The sequence below is a fragment of the Pseudopodoces humilis genome, chromosome 13, assembly GCF_049639895.1.
Source record: "Pseudopodoces humilis isolate 2021_Gansu_Grassland_sample_001 chromosome 13, ASM4963989v1, whole genome shotgun sequence".
Taxonomy (NCBI): Eukaryota; Metazoa; Chordata; class Aves; order Passeriformes; family Paridae; genus Pseudopodoces; species Pseudopodoces humilis.
The window spans coordinates 1,643,889-1,665,331 of NC_142212.1; the positions used below are offsets into that span (position 1 = coordinate 1,643,889).

At 46.9% G+C, this 21,443-nt stretch overlaps 1 protein-coding gene across 8 annotated transcripts in view; it reads left to right on the plus strand.

The window, feature by feature from the left end:
• The window catches only part of WNK2 (WNK lysine deficient protein kinase 2), a 94,675-nt gene extending 73,672 nt beyond the window's left edge, over positions 1–21,003 (plus strand). For 5 of the 8 annotated variants that reach the window (XM_088061631.1, XM_088061625.1, XM_088061626.1 and 2 more), the window contains 3 exons: positions 2,870–2,914; positions 4,413–4,666; positions 12,075–12,428. In XM_088061631.1, coding sequence (XP_087917757.1) covers positions 2,870–2,914; positions 4,413–4,666; positions 12,075–12,428 — 653 coding nt within the window. Of the gene's footprint in view, positions 1–2,869; positions 2,915–4,412; positions 4,667–12,074; positions 12,429–19,850 lie in introns of those variants that run through there. The other 3 variants (XM_088061628.1, XM_088061632.1, XM_088061630.1) reach the window with 2 other exon arrangements.
• Positions 21,004–21,443: the final 440 nt, after the last annotated feature.

Genomic DNA, 21,443 nt, shown 5'->3' on the forward strand with positions numbered 1-21,443 from the left:
GATTCCATCCTCTGTGCAGCTGTACAGGGCTGGGACATGGCTGTCCAATGCCCACAGCTCGGTGGCACTTCCTGACAGTTCAGAGCCCTATTCCACAAGTCAAGGTTTCCCTGGTGTTGTTTTGTTTGAGAGCTGTTGGGAAACACTGTGCTGCATTTTCAGAAATTGGTTAAGGAAAACCAGCCCTTTGGTGAGGTGGGATATGCCAGCAGGACTGCACTGGCAGGAAAGTTGGCAACAAGTTTAAAAATAAATGTTCAGATGGATTAAAGACAGTATCACAAGGATCTTGCTCTGGTTACAAGATCCATTGGACTTGAACACTTTCACAGTGTTCTCCAGGACTTCTTGATCTGTTGTCCATGTCCAATATTGACTTCACCTTCGTATGTTTCATGAAATAAAATATTTTTGATGGGCTTTGGTGTAATTTTATCCTGAGTTCCTTTCATGGGTTAAACTGCAAGGGTGCCCTAGGGAAGAGTCTCCACCGATTGTGAGTGGAATTTTCAAAGCTCCATTTGGCTTAAGCTTGGAATCTTGTGTAATGCAGTTTTTGCCAGGTCTGTAGCAATTCATATACTGTATGTGCATATGCAATTATGGAAATGGTCTAGCAGTGTATTGGCATTTCCATTTTTTGAAGCTTTCCAGCTTTTTGGCAGCTGCTAGTGCAAATATGGGACAGTGGATTTTTTCAGTTCTGTGTGATAGCTATTTAATTCCTCAGATAAGAGATCTGGGATTGGAGGTAAAATGCTCTGCTGAACTTTTGCAGTCTTACATTTAATCTTAATTATGATTCATCTCCTTAACTTTACAGTTTCTTAAACACGTTAATTTTAGCGGTAATACAATTAATCTGGCGAATTAGATCTACAAAGTGAATTTTTAATTTAATTTGAGTTCATAACCAGCCGTGGCTGATGACTGTCAGTCCCTGCTTGAGGCAGCCTCACCACTTAGGGAGTGTTTCCCATCTCCCAAGCCCCACGCTGGAGTGATGCTGCTGGGAGGAGCAGCTCTCTTCTCAGTGCCTGACTCTGCTGTGGTGTTTTCCTCAGAGCTGACACCCTCACGCGGGTGTTCACGAGTGTGTTGAGTATCGCCGCTCTCTGGCACGTCCCTGGCTCGGGTTTGGCACCTCAGGTGCTGGGAAGCCTGTGCTGGGTGTGCAGGAAGCAGAGGGGTTGGTGATGAAGGTGTTTTTACATGCATTTGAGCATGTACTGCAGTCAGCTGCCTGCTTTTATTTCTCGCAGGCAGGTGCTTTCCATTTGCACTCATATGGTGCTCAGAAGTGCCTGCTGCTGTGGGAAATAGCAGGAAATATCCTTCTAGGATTGCTGCTGTGGCCACCACCACCCTGGGGACTTGTTTCCATTGTGGGAATTGGTAGCTGACTTTGGGATAGGCAAGGTAAGGTGTATCTAAGGGAGAAAAGGGCAAAAGATACAAGAATACAAGACAGATGGTTGAGTTGTGAATGTGACTGTTTCCTATCTGGGCTCTGAGATGGGAACTGAACCTGGTCATGCTTGTACTGTTGTAGTCATGTCCTGATTTTCCCAGGGTAGACACCTGTATGGACTTTATGAAATAATAATAAATTCTTTCAAAGCAGTTCTCTGTTCCTCATGCCAACCATATCTAAGCACAAGCATCTCTTCTCCCTTACTTCCTCCCTTCCTCGTTTCTTTACTTTCTCTTCCTCAGTCTCTGACTGAAATCGCTTCCTTCTCCTCTGAAGACTCATTCAGGGCCTGTGTCAGCCTGGACCTGCAATCTCTGAGTTTAAAGCTGCATTTCTGGCACAGTAACAAAATGTTAACATCACTGTTTACTCTAGAGAAAAAGCACATCCATCCTGTATCTTACTTTTTTGCCCCAGTCTGATTTTGCTCATGGTTTCAAGTGCTTCTTCCCGATGAACCCACCATAGCCCATGTCAGACACTCATCTCCCCCCATCCCATAACAATATTCTTCTTACCAAGTCCAAAATACCTTTCAGGAAATTTGGCACCCAAATAGCAACGGTGCCGATGTCTGGCAAGATCTGACAGTCGAGTCGGGGTCTCGGCACACTTCTGGCACTCTGCTCTCTATCAACAGCCTGTAAAATCATGATGAAGGATGGAATGAGATAATAATGAAAAAAACACCTAGTTTAGTTAAATTAAAACTCGGCTACCCTGATGGATTATTTTTCTGCACTTGGACAAGGCATAAGGGAAACTCATTCACAGTTCTGTTCAATTGAAGTTCAGAGTCTCACATTTAGACACAAATCCTACAAATAAACTATTTGGAAACAATTGGCCTCAGACCTGCAGAACAATGTATCTTTTTGGACTTGTAAAACAAGATTTTTGGGGTTGTTTTATGGTTTGTCTTTGCAGCCAGACTAGCTTGACTTGTTCCTGAAAGCATTTTTGGCCTCCAATCACAAACTAAATTGACATCATTTCCTGCATTAATAGGAAACAAATCAAAACCTTCTAGTAGAAAGCCAAGGCGATTTGGGGAAAAAAAAAAAAAGAAAAAGAAAAAAAGGAAAAGAAAGAAAATTTTTAAAAAAATTAAAAACCAACCAAAAAAATCCCAAACAAATGCATCTTTAAGTCACGAGCCCTTGCTTTTGGCATGCTGTGGTACTTTCCAATGCTTTTGAATGGCTGCACATTAAGGAAGGTTTGAGCTGTCCAGTTATTTAGGCTTCCTTTACTCACCTGAACTGCTGACTTTGTCTGTCCTTTCTTGCATAATAACTACTTTTTGATTGCTTAAAAGTACAGAAGCTTGTCCGTCCGATTTGTTGTGTTTAGTCTTACCTAATTCTGTGTGTCTTGTATTGTTTTACCTTGTAGGGTCCACCTTGAAACGACTATGTCTAGGCAAAGATCACAGTAGTAGTAACTATCCCATTTTTGTTTCTCAGTATTTCCTTCATGGCATGGGATGCTCTTTGCTTTTTTATTATTATTATTTTTTACTAAAAGCTAGTTGTTTAATAACTAGAGCTGATGCACTTATATGAAACTAGACTGTATAAATTGTGATACTTTGAGAGTAATGCATGTGCTGTGATGTCTTGGGAATCTCGCATGCTTCAAGAGAGTCGTGGTGTTCTGTGTTTGAGACCGTGCACGCATGCGGCCAGGAAACTGGGTCCAGTGTCTGTCTCTGAAATACACACCTTTATATGACTGCAGTTCTCTGCTGGAGGAATTGATAGCTTAAAACCATCCCAGGCCACTTGAGCTGCATGAAATATTAAACACCAATTGAAGAGCTTTCCTCTCAAAATCCTTACTTTTCTCACTTTTGCCCCAAGTAAAGGAAAAGGAATTGAGGAGTATTCACTTAGAAGTGATGTTACAGGTTGAATGCATGATCATTTAGAGGTTATTAATGTGTTTTATATAACTGTAGGACTAATTAGTGTACTTGGTTTCATTTGGCTGGTAACTGATTAACAGAGAAAATACTCAGTGTTCATGTTTGCTTATGTAATAATTTTACTAGAGTTCTGTGAACTTTTTTGCTTGGAGAGATGGTCTTTATTTCCAGTCTTTAGCTATCTCAAGTGTATTAGCTGAGAAGTTACTTTGCATTTTCTACTTTGGTCAGATTCAGACTCCTTCAGTTGCAGAACTCTGCTGAGCTTGCTGTGTCAGACTTGCAGTCACTAAGCAGAAAAAGGACAGAATTTTATTTTTTTTACTAGTTCTTCTAGAAAGAAGTGAACATACAAAATTAAACCTCTATCAATAGTCTTCCTGATTTCTTTTATCTATATCAAAAGTTCTCTATCTTTGTCTCAAACAGTCACTCCCCCCCACTACATCCTTTCTCCTCTCTCTTCTATAATTTCATGGTCCTGTTGGGGTTTTTCCCCCAAAATGCACAAAAAGCCATGTGAGTGGTCCTGGCATCATCGAGAGAGGTGGTGGGCTTCCAGAGCCCTTGAGGTGCAGGAGCCAGCCCTGCCTGTAACCCCTATGGCAATGACATTTTTCCAGGAGGACAGTAAACTTACGCAAGTAAAATAAATGGTAAATTAATTTTATAATTACTTGCAGTGTTAGCAATACATCCCATCTCCCTCTTCCTCACGGTAGTCTCTGAGGAGATGATGTATGGAATGTCAGCTTTATGGAACTGCATTCCTGGCTTCACTCCCTGTCCCTAATTTCACTCAAGACGAGTTAGTGGCCGAGGTAACATGATGTAGAAAATGCGAACCCATTGGACTTGGACCATTTCTTCAAGCAAAGGTGTTCTGCAGCCAGGAGGGGGGGAGGGTTAGAAATCCAAAAAGCCACCCTTGGAGTGGCAGTAGGTGAGAAGGGGTTTGAGCTGCAGGGGTGAGGCAGAGACACCATCTCAGCTATCTGTGTGATTTTCCAGGATCCTCGACCAACAGCCTGGTGACATGTCCTGAGCCCCTGCCGCAGTCGACGCTGCAGGTTCAGGCCAACAACAGTAACAACAAGAAAGGGACGTTCACAGACGACCTGCACAAGTTGGTGGACCAGTGGACGAGCAAAACTGTTGGAGCTGCACAGGCAAAACCTTCTTTAAACCAACTGAAGCAGAACCAAAAAAGGCAAGACATGGAGCCAAAGGCTAACCCCATGCAAACGCAGAATGAGACATGTGGAGTAAGTGGCCCTCCTTGAAGGACATACCTTTTGCTATGTGTCTGACAGTCTTTGGAGAACTCCAAATGTGGAGGAGGACATAGACTAAAATTACTCCAGATAAATGCTTTCTAGAAATGTCTGGCTCTTTTCATTCAGTACTAAATCGATTTTTTTAAAAATTGTCCTTTGGAATAATCTTAAGGGATATATGGGCAGCAATATATAAAAATATATATTTTTAAATTCCAAACTGCTTATTAACAGTGATACACAGCAATATTCCAGTCATTATTATCTGTTGCTCAACTTCAGTTTCAGCTATTACTAAAGTTTTCTTTTTGGTGTTTAATATTAACCTTCCTCAGAACAGGGGCTGGTGGTTCCGTGGTTGGGAGCCGTTGTTTGAGTGGAATTGGAGTGAGTTCTTTGTTGGGAGAGGGCACAGCTGGGGGTGTGCTGACCTTTGCTTGTTGGACAATGCCAGCCTCAGAAATGCTGTCAAAGTATCCTACAAGAATTAGGGACTTGGAAAGCCCCCACTGGTCCCTTGCTGTGTCAGCAGCAGGACAAAGCCGCTGCTGCGGGTGCGCCGTGTCCGCGGTCAGCGCTGCTGAGGGATGCAGAGGCAGCACAGCAAGGAATGAGCACACATCCACAATCCCAGTCCACCATTCTGGCCTTCTCTGCTCTGGGTTTCCAAACCGCTTCCTTCTCACAGGTGGAGATCCTTTGACTAGTAATTTTTGCTGGGTTCTTTTTCTTGGAAGACTGCAAATTGAGCCAAAGTAGAGAAAAATAACAGCAAGGAGCTGTTTTGTAATCCTCTCAAGGCAAGAGAACTAGATCTGGACAGCAAACCACTGCCTTTTTGGGATGTAGAAGGAAAAAATCCTGTAGCATTAGTAGCTCTGTAGCTGTTGGTGAGGTGAAATGTACCAAAGCAGGAACCTCACTGGTGTGTCTGCTTTGGTTCCTGGTTTGGTGAAGCTGCTGGTTCCTAAGGGAGTAAATTATCCTTTTACTCAGTAATGCTTTAACCAGCTCAAGCATAAGGAATGTCTACTTATGACCCTAGCAGTTTTCATAAAGTAAGTCAAAGTTGGTGCTAGTAAACCCAAACTGAAGATTTCCATAAAGTGGTGGGGAGGGGCACAGATTTTGTTGAGTCACTTCTTGACACGGTGCCGGATTTTTTCCCCAGCCAGCTCCCGGCACCGAGCCCAGAGCGGGCCGCTCCTGGAAAGCAGGGCAGCTTAGGGCTGATGCTCCATGGCACAGGCTGTCCAGCCTCGAGGGCAGGAGCAAGGACGAGGGAGAGGTCTTCCATGGGCCTTCCAGAAAGGATTTATTCTCTTGAAGGTTCCAGGGAAGAAAGACGAAAGATACAGGGATACAGCAACTTATGCGTGGGGGAGGAGCAAGGGGAGTGTACAAATAATAACCCAATAGGAAAGACTTAGGGCAGGAGCACAAGGCTGGTTTATGCATTATTACATAATACACAAACCAATGGGGAACACAAGGGGAGGAGAGGGGGGCACATGGCCCAGTGGGGCCTGGAGGAACAGGGATATTCCAAACAGGGCGGTCCAGGCAGGGGAGTGGCACAAGGGAGGATTGACAACTTAATGGGAGGGGAACAAGGAACATTCGAGAACAAGGGGCAGGCATCAGGGTGGATTGGCAACCGGGGTAGGAGGGCACAACTGGGAACAAAGTATTAACATGGGGGGTGGTGTAACTTAACAATAAAGAATGTAATTGAATCAAATATAATGAACAACAGTGCACCGCAACAACTTCTTACTTTCTTTTGATGTGCTTTTTGGAGCATTTTGGTGTCTTTCCCCTGAGACCACTACAGAAGTTTGAAGTTGTTGATGTGGGTGTTTTGCCCACCTGTATCTCTGGAGAAACAAGTGGTTATTTTCCTTATTTAAATTTGTTAGTATCAATTTGGGGTTGATTTTGCCCCCTGCAGTCTTGGTGTCCCTGTCTCAAAGCCTGTGGAGAAGGCAGTGTGTCACTGTGAGAGCAGCAGGAATGTCCCTGTCTCAGTACACTGGATCTCAGAGGGTTTGTGTCTTTCTCAGCTGTGGCGGCTGTTCCAGGGAATCAGCAGAGCTGCTGAAGTTTTTTGGAGGTGATTTACCAAGGGCATGGAGAGGTTGGGATTCCCTGCTCTACATTTGGCGTCATTCCTTGTTGCATGGAGGAGTGACATCAGCTGGAGCCCTGGGGTGGGTGAGACCTGGGGTGCTTTGGGGCATGAAGTCTTCATAAGGCCCGTGCTGGCTGCAGCAGAGACACGAGGGCAGGTGGCAAACTCTGCTGGTGTCGTTCTTGTTGAGTGTTTTGGCCATGAACATGGCACAGGATGCTGCAGGTGGCAGGTGTGATATAGAAGAGTTTGACAAGGGTTGGTTTGGGAGTTCAGCATTGTCCTGCTGTTTGTACCCTCCAAAACTGACCCTGAAGGGGAGATTGAAGTTGAGGGAGAAGAGAGCTGCATGGTGTTGGGAGAGAAATGACAGAAGGAACAGGAGGGGAGCAGCGTGAGAGGACTCCTAGTGTGGACAGCTGGACAAGTAATCTGTGTGTCAGTGTTGGAGGGATGAGCTCCATGGGGAGCTGAACCTGTTCTGAATCACAGCTGAGTCAACTGGAAAGACAAAAAGAACTTGGGAAATCATAAGGATGGAAAAAATAGCTTTCCAAGAGAGAGAATGTGAAGCTCAGGCTCTACTTCTTCAGTTCATCTGGTAACACTGTCTTTTGTCACCTCTTTTGATCAAAAATGCCTTTGCAAGCAGAGAATAAGGAGCACTAAGGAGATTTCCAGCCCATCAGAGAAGGTTATAATAAGGTTTTATGTTGGAAATAAAGGCTGGATAAGTAGGAAACAAGATGATTCTTAAGCCTTTTGTGTTTTCTTTTTTAAACTGGAACAAGCTAGTACGGAGCTGTTAGGATGGGCTGTCTGACATGGGCTTAGTTTTGGGAAAAGCTGTCTTTTTTTGAGAAAACCAGTCCTTTGTGATGGTCAGAAATGAGGGGCTGGGGGTGGCAGGATTTGTACCTTCATTTCTGCCTTGTCTCTGGGAGTTATTGTAAAGAGAAATGCCTCCCTAAAGGGGTTCATACAGGAGTAGGAGTGGAGTTGTCCCACAATGAAAAAGACATTAAACAATAAAAAATATAAAATACTAACTATATATCTAAATAGAAAAATACATCTTTCCATTTAAAATTTTCTCTTACTGTTCAATCTACTGTTACAAATATGGAGGGCAATGTATGGCTGACTTGAAATCTCTTTCCCCCTGGAACAGAGGACTTGCTTCCCTGAGTTCTCTCTTTTTTACTCAAGACTCCTTCTACCACCAGCAGCAAATTGTTTGCTGTGAATAAAATATATTATTTTTTAACTAAGTGAACTCTTTAAGTCTGGAAATAGAAAAGAAACTGGTAGTGTGTTTAATAAGAGTGAGTGGTTTTCATCCTCTGCCATCAGAAGTGTAGACAGCAATAATGTAATTGGTATGCAAAAGAAAATTTTATAACTAACTTTATATTATAACTAACTTGATATTCTGCTTTGTTTTTGTACCAGTCCCTTTGCCTGCAAATCCTGGTTGATTATATTAGAAATTTGGGGGGGGACCTTTCAAGGGGGAAGGAACCTTCATCCAATTGTGTCACAGGAGCATTGAAATGTTCCTTTTCAAATGGCTCTGTGAAGCATGGAAATGCAGGTAGATTCTCATCAGCAGGAGTTTGAAATGCAGTAGGAAATATTAGAAAGAACCAAGGTCAAACTGCCTGAGTGATTTCTCTCTGTGATCTTTATGACGATGTAATGAAATAATCATTTTTTACAGGTAGTTTTGGTTAGCATTAGTCAAGGAATAAGCTTAGGAATGTGAGCTGCCTTCTGTGCAAAGAACACTGAACGTTGTGTACTTAAAGACACTCTTTGGAGATACCTGAGAATGAAGGGCTAGGCAAAAATGTTTTCTGTTCTCCATGCTGTGGGTAACTCCATGGGTTTTACAGAAAAAAACATTATCTCAAAAAAGCTGTAACATGTTCCCAATGCATAGTGAGGTTATTTCTGAGAACACACAGGTCTCTATCCCCTTTGCTGTGTCTTCCCTCTCTGTTGGATTGGGAAAATAATAAAAAGTGAATCTGTATTTGAAACTATTCAACACTGCCTTGGTCTGAATGGCAGAATAGTTTTCCAGGGAATTGGAAAAGCACATCCATCTCTTCAGGAGTGCCTAAAAGGTTTGGGGTTTGGGCAAACTGTGAAAAAGTGATAAAAGAGATGGATTAGCATCCTTAGTGCTCATGTTGGCAGCCAGCTCTGACTGCCCTGTGACTCAGGTTCGTTTCAGCAGCAGCTGGTCCATACAGAAGGAAAACTGATGCTAATGGGGTAGCCAGCAAAAGAAAAATCATATAAATCCTGCTTTTTCAAATGGGTTCTGATAGTTATGGTCAGCTTTCACAGCAGAATTACCTGGTTTCCTCTGCTCTGATATAAACCCAGAAGTATTTATGATGTCGGTAAGTGACACCCAATGCTTGGCTGTGTGGTTTGACAGTACTGGAGTTGTGAGTATCACTGGAGTGATCACTTTGAAATTTGCCTGGTAGAGCACAGGAAAAATTAAAATTAGTCCAAAGAACAGGTCTGGGATATTTGAACTACCCTAGTCTTTGTCTTGTGAGGTTTTTTCATTTTTACCAGTATCTTCCAGTATGTTGTTCTCTGTATATGTATTATTCTTGTTTCCTAAATGAGTTTCTGTGATTATTTGGGGGAAGAGGAATAAAGAGCCACAAAGGACAAGCTGTCAGGAGCAGGCAGGTGTAGGGGAAGCAGGAGCTGGTGGCTGGTGCCTGCAGGGACACGTACAGGTGCTCAGAGCAGGTTTGTCAGCACAGGGAGAGGTGAGGGGTGCAGGTGAGGAGGTGACACGAGCAGAGGTGTGAGGGGGGCGGGTGCAGCTGCCGCTGTCTCTCCTGGCTGTGGGTTCATTGCTTCTGCAGAGGAGCCTAGTGGAGATGGAGAGGGGGAAGAGCTTCCCTTCCTACCCATGTAATACATGGTACCCTCCTGAGAGCCCACCGTCAGGACTGCCTGCAGCTCTGGGCTGCTCAGCGCAGGGAGGGCTTGGAAGGAGGAGAGGCCACGGAGATGCTGTGAGGGCTAAAGCTGGCCAGGCAGGAGTGACTGCACGGGCTCAGGGCTCCTGCTCAGGTGAAGCCCTGGCCATGGACACGGCACTCTGCAGCCCTGGGGCTTCCCTGGCCAGCTTGAGATGCTGAGCTGGTCCTGTTCAGGGCTGATCCCAGGAGAGCAATGCACACACCTCGTTCATCACTGCCTGAACGCCCATCTGCTGCCCTTTGAACGGGACCAGCAAAGGCACTTGCAGTCTCCTGGTTTTCCTGGAGCTGGGAAAGCCACAGTTTTGAGGCTACTTTTCTGGTACTTGTTAATTTTGATGTTTCAGTCAGCACCTCCATGCAGGAATTGATGGGATGTGTGGGCCTCCATCAGTGTTGAGTCATCAGAACTGGTTCAAAAGGTGATAGTTAAAAAAGGCCATACCCAAGAGGCTCCTACCCAGGGGAAGATGCGAGAGTCAGGTGCCAAGGCTCTCAAAGTGTGCTTGAAGCATAGGAGGAAGGTAGAGGAAGCAAACTTAAACCACTAACCTGTGTTTGTCACAACGTTATCAGCTTTAATGTGTATGTGTAATGTTGGGTTTGGGGCATGACAATTTTTCCTGGTCACACATATGTAGCATTAAATGCAGCCATTGCTTTACTGAGGAATTCAGCTGAGAAGGAAAAAGCTCCAAACTGGAGTGAGTCAGATTTCCCAGTACTTTAAAAGAGCCAAAAATAAGCTTTTTCAAATTAATTTTTAAAAAGGGCAAAAATGCCACCTCACATTTTCAGTGCCACTGAATAATCTCTTGCTAGTATAGTCCAACTCCTGGCCCTGCACAGGGCACCCCAGCAGTCCCACACGTGCCTGAGGACATTGTCCAAAATGCAGCATTTTCACAAACATCTGCTGGCATTCCTCACAGGTACTTAGTTTGGTGGAAACTACTATTTTGAGGATGTTAAAAAAATAATCTAATAACAGCTTACAAAACTCTGCAGGTCTTAAAAATCCATCCTTGGTTCCTCTGTTTCTTGTTCCTTTGGTTTCTGATAATTTTGTTGGGGTTTTGTAAATTACTGGTGTTAAATTCATGACCTGAAGGATCTCTTTCACGTCAACACTCACAACAACATCACTCAGATTCAGGTTTCAGGTGAGAATGGGAGACAGGGAAGTGGAGTATCAAACAGTTCTGTATTTTTCTAAGATTGCCCATGGTATAGAGGTTAATGCCCCAAAGCAGGACACCCCAGGGGACAATGCCATTTTTATTATTTATTGAGAAGAAAGATTAAAATCAGAAACATGGAGTGAGCATCCCATGCAGCCTTAAACACGTGTTCATTTTTTCTGCCAAAATTTCACCTTCATACCAATTTTATCAATTGAATGTGAGATACCCCGTTGTTGAGAGAGCCTGGAATTAAACAACACCCTTTTTTCCTTGTGCCACAAATAGGTGATGGCCTGGTGGAAACCCTGGCAGGGAGCTGTAAATTCTGTGACACGAAAAATGAAATGCTGCAAACGTTTAGGGCAGCAGCAGTTCCCATGTCATCATGCAGGATGGAGTGTGGAAATTGGGAAGCTCTGCCATCCCATATTGAGGGAGGAGAGCCCTTTCTCTGCCCCTTACATGCAAAAGCTGAATAGTTGAAGTGTATGTTCATAGAATTTTAGAAAAGTGGCTGGAATCGGTCCTGGCAGCCCATGAGGCACCACAAGAGGTCTCCTGCCCCCCTTACCCTCAGCTCCCTGGCGCTGTGCAAAACAATTTTGTACAGAAATAAGGGCTGGAGTTAAAACTCTTTTGTGGCTGGCTGTAAAAGCATGGGATCTGGGTTAATTCTGTGCTTAGTGAAGTTAATTTACTTTTATGCACAAGTTAACAGATACTTGAGTTGCTTTGAACATGTGAGGGTGTTGATTTTCACTTATTTAATGATGCTTCCTGCCTTCTTAAAGAAAGAGGTTATATTGAGGTAACTTTCCCCTCCGCCTCATATCAGCCTTTTCTATTAATTTCCAAATATTCTGTCTTTAAAAAACCCCCCAAAAACCCCAACCCCCCAAGGAAAGTATAAAAGGAAGAATGAAAGGAGCTCTAAAGAAAGCCCCAAGGACACGGTGGCACCTCTGTGCCCGCAGCCGCCCGGGGCCCAGCGTGGGGCTGGGATGCTGCTGGCACGTGGAGAGCAGTGCCCTGTAGCGACACTTGTTGTGTTTCTCTTTTTGTAGGTAAATTCGGTAAGGACAGGACTGGGGAGCAAGTGCCCCGTTCCGGTGGCTTGCCCCATGCCCGCGGGATTAGCTCCTGGAGCCGCAGCGTCCCTGCCGGTGCCGGTGCCGGTGCCAGGGCCTGCCCTGGCGGGCGCGGTGACGCCGTACGTGATGCCTCTCTGTCAGTACGGAGCCGTGTTCCCTTCGCCCGTCTACGGAGTGCCGTGGCCGGGGCCGGTGGCGCAGCCGGGGCTGGTCCGAGGGCCCGGCATCGTGCGCTTCTCGCCGCTGGGCCGGAGCTGCCTGCGCATGTACCCGGTGCCGCTGCAGCGCCCGGCCCGGCCGGCCAGCCCGCGCCTGCGCATGACCTAGGGTGGGGGCCTGGTGGGGACCCTGCCTGGGGACCTGCCTGGGGACCTGCCTGGGGACCTGCTGTGGGGACCCTGCTGTGGGGACCCTGCCTGGGGACCTGCCTGGGGACCTGCTGTGGGGACCCTGCTGCGGGGACCTGCTGTGGGGACCTGCTGTGGGGACTCTGCTGTGGGGACCTGCCTGGGGACTCTACTGTGGGACCCTGCCACCCTGCCATGGGACCCTGCCATGGGTGACCTTGACATGTGTGACCTTGATGTGGGTGACCCTGTACATGGGTGGCCTTGCCATGGGTGACCCGAGTGTGTCCCGGTGGCTTTGATGCCGTCCCGTTGGAGTGTTTGCTCTGTGCATGCCGTGGTCTGTGTGGGGCACAGCCATACCCTGCACCAGCAATCACTGTGAGGCGGCATCACCACAGATCGTTTGTCATCATGGCAATATCTGCTTCTGTCCCATTGCTGAAGACACTTTATTCCTTGTGTTCTGTTTCACACTTGCGATCCTTAGTATCACTGTACTTGAATTGATAATTAGCAAATTGTACTAACCCTGCAGGAGTTCAGTGCCTTGAATCTCAGCTTTCCAGTCCCAGCTGGAAAGAGATGTATAATTATTTGAAAGGTGTATTTTATTTACAATCTGCTTGTGAGTTGGAGGTCTTTTTATTTGCAAAGGTATTGCAGGTTTACAGTTGATGTTCCTCATCGGCTTCTTTCTGCTGTAAATGCTTTTCTTTTTATTCACGGGTTGAATTTTCATTTCTGAAGCTTTTAGAAATAAGAATTGTGAGGTAAGGTTTGTTTGATATGTTTGTTTGATGCACCGATCGTAAAATTGTTGGTGTTTGTACAAGGAGTAGTGAAGTGCACATTGTAATAATGTAGGAGCATTTACAGAGTGATCCAAGGAAAGTGAATACAAGGACAGGGAGCAGCTTCAGGCAGCGCTCTCCATTCTCCTTCCCAGCCCGAGCTAAAGTCACTGTAGATGGTGACTTACTTCTGTAACAGGCAGTAAATGCTGTTTTCCTCCGGATCAGCAGCAAACCGGATTTAATTTCCTTTCCCTATGTGGGCTTTTATAATTTAGTTAAATCAGAAGCTGATGTGCATTCCATAAGTGAAGATGAGTGGTGGAACTCTTGATCATAGCAGAACATATTTGCAGGTGGCTGTGAGCCCCATGTGAGCAGAGCAGGCGCACGTGTTCGGGCTCTGCTGAGTTTGAGGGCTGGGTCTGGTCCCTGGCATGCCAGCTGTGTTCATGCTAAAGCAGAATAAAAATGTGAAGCTACTATTTTTCATATCTGACACTTCAGGTTTGGAGTCTCAGCACCTTCTGTTTGGGATTATTTAATTATTTATTTATTTATCTTTATTTTTACCCAAGTTTGCGCTCCAGGTGGCACGGACACCTCTCTCCTGTTCGAAAGTTGCTTTTTGCCCATTTTACTGTGCATAGAGCCTCCACCTGCACCTCAGTTTAAAGGCACAAGGTAACCACTAGAGCTGGTTTGCCATGGTAAGTCTCCTTTCCTCCCTGGGCGCTACGGGCAGTGTTACAGGCACAGGACCTGGGTGTGGCCACACCCAAAGGCCCCACAACTACATTTTGTAACCCTCTGCTGAGGGGCAGAGACGTCCTGTGCTGCCAAGCTGTGAATTGTATAGTTCTATTGTACTTCCAGCATTATACCTGTCTAAATTACTTTGTTTGTACCCTTTGAATATATTATTCCATCAATTCAGTTAGAATTGAATTTTATACACAATTATGCAGAGTCTTCTGCCTGGGCAAAATACTTACTGCAGTAAGAGATTTCTGTTCTCTGTACCATGTATCTTTAATTTGTTTGGGTTTTTTAGATTCATGTCTGTATGCTTCATGAGCAAACATGGAAAATCTGTTCTCACACCGGGTTCCCTTTGGCTCGCACTGAATCCTACAGTTTATGTCGCTATTGCCTGTATAGTCCATCCCTTGTATACTGACAAAGTCAGTGGCACTAAAAGCCCCGAGAAATTGTATAGATTCAAAAGAAAAATAAACATTTTGTGCTTGAAAATGGTGTGAAAAACCCAGTGTTTTCCTAAAACATAGAACAGTGTCAATTTCCAGCCCTTCCAGGTAATTCTGCATCTGTTTTCCAGACTCATTCTTGTCCCTGGCTGGTGTGGCAGGAGCAGAGTGGTGCCTCCCGCAGGTGCTGGGCGCTCCCCGCGAGGTGCGTGCTGGCACCTCGGGGCACTGAGCCCTGCCCAGGGCTGCTCCTGGGCTCAGCTGCTCCCTGTGGGCTCCCTCAGGGCTGCTGCTGCTGCTGCTGCTCGAGAGCATTCTCAGTTTGGTAGGTGGGAAAGAGGCCCACAAACTCTCTCCTGAGCTGCAAAGCACTAGGGAAGCCTTTCTGAAGGATCCTGGCATCATTTAAGTGTGAGGAAGCTCAGTCCCGTTGCCAGCGCCCTCCTGGCAGTCACCATCACTGGGTGAGGCTGCAGGAGAAGCGAGAGGAGGGTGTGCAGGTGTGACACTCCTGCTTCTGTCTCTCCGTGTGGCTTTGCTGTCCGTGCTGCCTTGGTCGGGAAGGCTCTGGTGACCCCGCGGTGCCTGCGTTGCATGGCTGTGCTCCCGGGAGAGGCGGGGGGCTGGACAGCAGGGGCAGCTCCCAGGGCCTTGGTGGCTGTGCACCTGCACTGGGGCCAAGCAGGAGCTCAGAATGTGTTGCTGGCATTGTTGTACTCGTGATTTTTAATTTCCTGATGGCCCTCTTGGCTGCAGCTCTTCTGGCTGTTCACTTCAAGCCGTGGGTTTTTTGCCCTCAGTTGTGAGGATCGTATTACAGGGTGCTTTGACCTCGGTGGCAATTAAGCAAATGACATGAGATTAAATTAAATGGAGCGACTTCTTGAGCAAAAGGTGAGCCAAGGAGTAAGACAGAACTGAGGGGTCCGTGCTGCACCATCGGAGCGGGAAAACCGCGCCTAAAAAGATCCCCTACAGATCCCAGAACTGAACTCATTTCATTCCTGACTGAATATTGCTTCAACATGCAGCAAATGGGTCAAACCTGCTGCTAGAATTCCTGGTCTTGCTGGTTCCAGCCCTGCATGTCCTGTAGCTCTGCCATCACCCAACGTTCCCAGCCAGCACTGTGGGACATGTGGGAAGGCAGCACAGGTGCTCAGCCTTAAACACCAGGTTTCAAAGGGGGAGCTCACAGATCCCCCATTTTCAGTCTTTCAGTGACAGAAATTTGACACAAATCTTGAAAGAATGTTTAACCCCCTAAGTCACTCACCCAGTAGTGGGAAAGTTTTGCAGTTTTCAGTTTGGGAAGTTTGCCTGTGTGCCTTTCATTTGGCTTTCTGATTGCCTTACATTGTGATGGAGGATCTTAATGTACAACCCCATCCTGCTTTCCCACTGCATTCCCAGCTTGTTTGGAGTAAGACTGGACAAGGAGAGGAGCTGCTGCCACTGGCACTGCTCATCTGCCACAGGAATGCAAAGCTGGGCACTGGAGATGGCAGTGAGAAACTGCAGTGGTTTAAGGCTCTTTTGCAAATCTGGATTCAACCTACCTGGCACAAATTTCACTCCAAAGAATGATGCAGCACTGGCCCTTGCAGTTTCTTTGCATGTTTAACTCTGGTGTCCATTCCACAACTTTAAAGAGGAAATACTTTAAAATTCCTTTTAAAAAGAAAAAAAAAAAATCTTTAGGAAGTTCATTTAAAGAGGAAACTCCCCAGAGAAGCTGAGGCTGCCTCTGCATGCCTGGAAGTGTCCATGGCCAGGCTGGACAGGGCTTGGAGCAGCCTGGGATAGTGGAAGGTGACATGACAGGGAGTGTGATGGGCTTTAAGTCTCCTTCCAACTCAAACCATTCTGGGACTCTGTGTTTATTTAACCATTACTCCAGATCTGTCTTTACACTGCTCCGTTCATGCCTTCTACCTTTCTCTGAAATCCTTGACATTAGCTGGGACTGACTGGGGGAGATGTGGCATTCCCTGTGCTCCTGCAGAGATACTTGTGTTTGGAACAGGGTGCTAAGAGACAGGGTTCCTGAAATGAGCTTCTTCCTCCAGGGGCCGGTTTCGCTGTTTCGTACTTGTGGAAGGAAATCACTAATATTTTGAATTATTAATTTAACTTGACTTTGCATTCAAACATTTTTCATGATCCCAGTGCATTACTATCAAGTCTGGGAACATGCAAAATTTTTCCAGAGAAGCCCTGTGGATGTTTTGTGGGTCCGTGTCAATTTTGTTCAGTTTGCACATGTTTGAGCAGGAAAAACATCTGTCCTCACACGTGCCTTGGAAGATGGCTTTGGAGAGTTGTAACCAGAAGTCTCCCTTCTGAAATGTATGTGATGTCAGTATTGCTTTCCCTGTCATCCCCACTCCCCTCACCACCCCTGCTGCAAAGAAGGAAAAGGTTCAAGCTTTTGGGGTGATGTTAATCATCAGGTATCAGCTATTGTGGCAAACCCTTGCCTTGTTTTCTGCCTTGCTGCAAGCTAATTCCCCCCAGATTTCCATGGATGCTGTTGAAAGTGTTGGCTCGGAGGCAGTCACCCATGAGACAGTTTCTGACTGTGTGGCAGGTACAGAAAGGTTTCCTTGCCCTCTTGTCCTGATTTTGGTGATTCCTGTGGGGCAGTGTGGGCACAGTCTCTCTACAGAGCGTACGACGGGGAGCTCACACTCTTCTTGTCATGGGTGGATGAGTATTTGATATGGGATTGAATTTTACAGAACAGCAAAACCATGATTGTGTGTTATTTCTGGCTATGGTTATTTTCCTGGATTGAGTCCTTGAGGAGCACCTCAGTGGTTTGTGGTGTTGGGCAGTGCCAGGCTGGTGCTTGGGCACACTCAGCTCCAGTGAAGTTGTCTGATGTGCTGATCTCTGTTGTTATTTTATCCCTGAGAGTCATTTTCCTGTCTGCATACCCCAGAAATGAAGCAGTCTGTTGATCTGGTGGGAACTGTGCTGTGACTCACATGTGTCGGTGCCTTTTGCCAGGGGCACCACTTCTGGCTGTGGAGCGATCCTCAGCAGGACAGGGGTGCTCCAGTCACAACCGTGCTGCTGCCAGCCTCCAGAAGTGCAGTGGCCTGAGATGGATTTTAGGAGCTAGTCAGGCTACAAATTCTGCTTTATGAAGGAATTTGTTGCTCAGAGGGGTTTGGATGTGCTGCACTGCTGGCTCTGTGGGCACAGAGATCACTTACAGGTGGAAGGCAGGCTCGGACCAGGAGGTGGCTGCTTTTGGGAATGATATGATCCTCTCTGTTCCCTTCTCAGGGGCAGTTGTGCTATCAAGGCTGTTGCTGCATATGCTGGGATCTATATTTTATTATCAAACTTCTCTCTTTAATTAATTTTCTCATAAGGAGTTCAGGCTCTGCATGGGTCGAGCCCTCAGTCTGACATACAAAACCTTAGGAAGCTTTAGGGCTCATTTGGTCACTGTTCATAGACAATGCCCTATTAGTTTGATAAAGTATTTATCAAACAGCAGTGAATTCTTATGAGAAGCTCTTGGTTTTTCCAAATCTGGTGAGCAAGGTGCCTTGGATGAATTTCTTTGTGCAACAGGATGATTGCATGGTGAATATCGAGCACGTTGTCGTAGTCACAGGGCAGAGGGAAAAGTCAGGATTGTTTTTCCCCCTCAGAAAGGAGCACATCACTACATTTTGCCTTTCATGACTGAGGCACCTCTTGAGCGCCAGCTGTGGCTCTGTGGCTTTTGAAGAGCTGGGCATGGTGAGAGCCTCTCCAGCCACTCTTCAGGGGACTTCCCTGGGTCTGATGCAGTTTTTGTGAGGCACTTAGGGCCCTGACACCTTCTAAAAACTTTGGAGATTTAGAAAGAAATAACCAGCTGCCAGTCCTTTCCGAATGGTTCTTCAGGTCTGACATAAAGCAGCCCCAAAAAGTATTAACTCTTGTGTTTTTTCAATGACTTTGCAAATAAAGTAAAAAGTTCCTCAGCATTCCTAGTTTGTTTATCAGACCAGACAGACTGAATCTGGTATCTCTGTCCCCATTAGGCAGCAGCTACAGGGTGTGCCATGGTGGCCTTTTCCCACAGCTCTGCTGTCACAGAGCAAACCCTGGGGTAACTGCGCTCCCTGAGCTGCCTGGGAGCGCTCAGGGTGGAGTGGGGTTACTCTGGAGTAAGGAGTGAGGTGGTTGCCCATGGCTGAGCGCCTGGTGGGGTTTGTTTGAGGAGCCAAGTACCTGGGGAACTGGCTCTGCTCTGGATGTTGTGGCTGACCGAGTGCTGCCAGTCTTTTTCCCAGTTACCTGGAGATAGTTAATTTTGTCCTGTTTTCCTGGATGAAACTCCATGCCAAATGCTGGCTATCCACAGTGAGCAGCTGCTGGGGTGGATCCAGGCAGATCTTCAGAACTGACATTGGTCACAAGCTCGGGGAGGAATTATGAGCAAGACATGATCTTCCTTCCCTTAAAAGTCAATTCTTCCCATGAGCAGGCAGAGCAGGGAATACACGAGGGGGAAAGTTGGGGTTCATTTAACAAACGCCAAGCCCAGACCACAGAGACCCAGCAGGAGCTGTGCCAGGTCCCAGCAGTGTCCCCACCCTGCGCTGTCCCCAGCATCCCCTGCCTCCCTCGCCGCTCCAGGACTCCCTGCATGAGCTCTGAGCGCCTCCCGAAGCTCCAGCAGAGCTGTGTGTGGCTGTCCCTGCCCAGCAGTGTGCAGTCTGTCTGTCTGTCTGTCTGTCTGGGTGCATGTCCCCAGCACGTCCCCAGCCAGTGCGTGTGGTGGCCGTGTGGTGCTGGGGGACACGAGGTGACGCCTGTGCTGCTGCTGCTGCCTGAGGGATGTGCTGCTCTCAGCACCTCCCTTGCCTTCTCTCCTGGTCCTGTCCTTGCTGTGCCCTTCATGTCTGTCCAAGCAGCCTCCCCGTGCTCTGCTCCTGCAGCAGATCCCATCCCTGCCCGGCTGGGCACGGCCCCGCTGCAGGGAGCCACTCTGCCATCCTGGGATCGGCTCCTTCCTGTGGGACAGGGAGCCTGAGGCCTGCAGCTGTGGGGAGCCACGACCTGTCCTGGCAGCCCCAGCCTCCTCTGACACCTGCAGATGGCATCACATCCATGTCCCCTCCTCTCAACAAGCTGCTGGCTCTTCCCATCTCTGCCTCCTGGAGCCTGGCTCTTCCCCCACGGGAATGAGAGCTCTGTTCTGAGGGCCCTGTGAGGTGCTGAGGCTCTGCCACCAAAAGGAATGTTCTCCACAGCTTGTTCCTGTGGCACCAGGAGCGCGCCCTGGCAGCAGCACCTCCCTCACGCTGCAGGTCCCCTAGCTCACGTGGCCCTTTTGGGTTTGCTTTGGGTTTTCCTAGATGTGAAATCCACATATGGATTTTTTTCTTTTAGATTCTGAAAATGAGACCGTCAGCGACTGACACGTGGCCCCCACAGCTACGGTGCCAAGCGCGAGGCCCCGCCGCAGCCAAGGAGGAGGAAGAGGAAGATGGGAAATGATTTATCATACGTGAGGAATTCTGTGCTGTTCTGGTCCATTCAACACTATTTTGTAACTTCTTTCTAATCATTTTTTTATTTATAGTTGGAAATACAAAAATGTTATGCAATAAAAAATAAAGGAGAATTATTTTGGGGGAAAAGGATTTTGTTCCAAATTGTTCCCTTCTGTTGTGAGCCAGGTTTCCTTGAGCAGCAGATGGAGAAGAGGGAGGAGGAGGAAGAGGAGGAGGCACTCCTTCAAATGCTTTTTGTTTCACACAGTTAATTGTCATTTAAGCAATTTTCCAAGTGATAAACTAGGCATACATACAAGAAAGATAAGTTCCAGTTCCATTTAAATTTCTCACAGTTCTTTTTTAAAGATGAGATTCTATTTTAAATCCACTTAAATCAAGTAAAAAACCTCCGGATCCTGCACCAGAGAATGATTCTGCTTGTCACTTCCCTTTTTACCTCTCTCTTTTTTCTCATAGACCGGCCACATTTTCATGCCAGACTTAAATACAGTCTCGAGTCACTGCTGATTTTAAATGTAAGACTGAAATCCTTCCACAGATGAGTGGGTAATTGGAGCCATTTTTAAGACTCTAAAGTGCCTTCAATGATCTAAACCGATGCAGTGGGGGTTTCTTTCTCTGGGCTCACTGGAGCTGGGTTTCAGCTGTCTCCTGGACTGAGGTGATGGACAGAGCAGTTCATAGCAATAATCTCACGAGCAATCATTCATTTATCCAAGGACTACTCACCTGGTTTTCAGACAGCTGGGTTAGCACTGTCCTGAGAAGTGGGAAAATGCTGCTCCTGCTGTTACATCTGGGCCCCAAAGGCTGTGTCCCCACGGGCCCCCCCTGCCCCTCTGCACTCCCAGCCCAGGCTGTGTCCACGGCGTTTTTGATCCCAGAGCCGCAGGAACCTCCCCAGCCCGGCAGCCTCTCGGTACCACCCTCCCTCGCAGCTGGAGCCTGGCCTTCTTTTTTGTTGTTATCTGCCATGTCTGTCTCTTCCAAATCTTGGTTCTAAATAATAAATCTTATTTTGATGCTGTTGTTCCCTATTTCCTTTTCACCTTGGCCCCTCCTGTCCACCAGCAGGGGTGAGGAGAGCTCAGGTGGAGGTACATGTAAAGCTCCAGAACCATTCAAACACTTGCTTAATTCAGAGTGTTGAAGCCCCAGGGCCAAAATATACGTATTTATGTTAATTTTCTGCTTCTCTGGGGTGCCTCCTGCACTGTCCTTTTCTGAGGAAATGGGATGGATCACCTGCACAGGAGCAGGGACTGGTAAGTGCTAAATCATTGCTGGTCTTGGGCTTCCCTGCTCACAAGAGGGACCAACCTCTGTCCCTTCCCTAATGGGCAGGAGAAGGGGGATCCAGGTGAGTGGGAAACCTTCCTGTTTCTCTTTTGGCAGTTCTCTTTCCCATGGCTGGGAGTGCAGCTCCCTGCTGCATGGAGGGACAGGGGTGTCGTGTCCCCAAGGT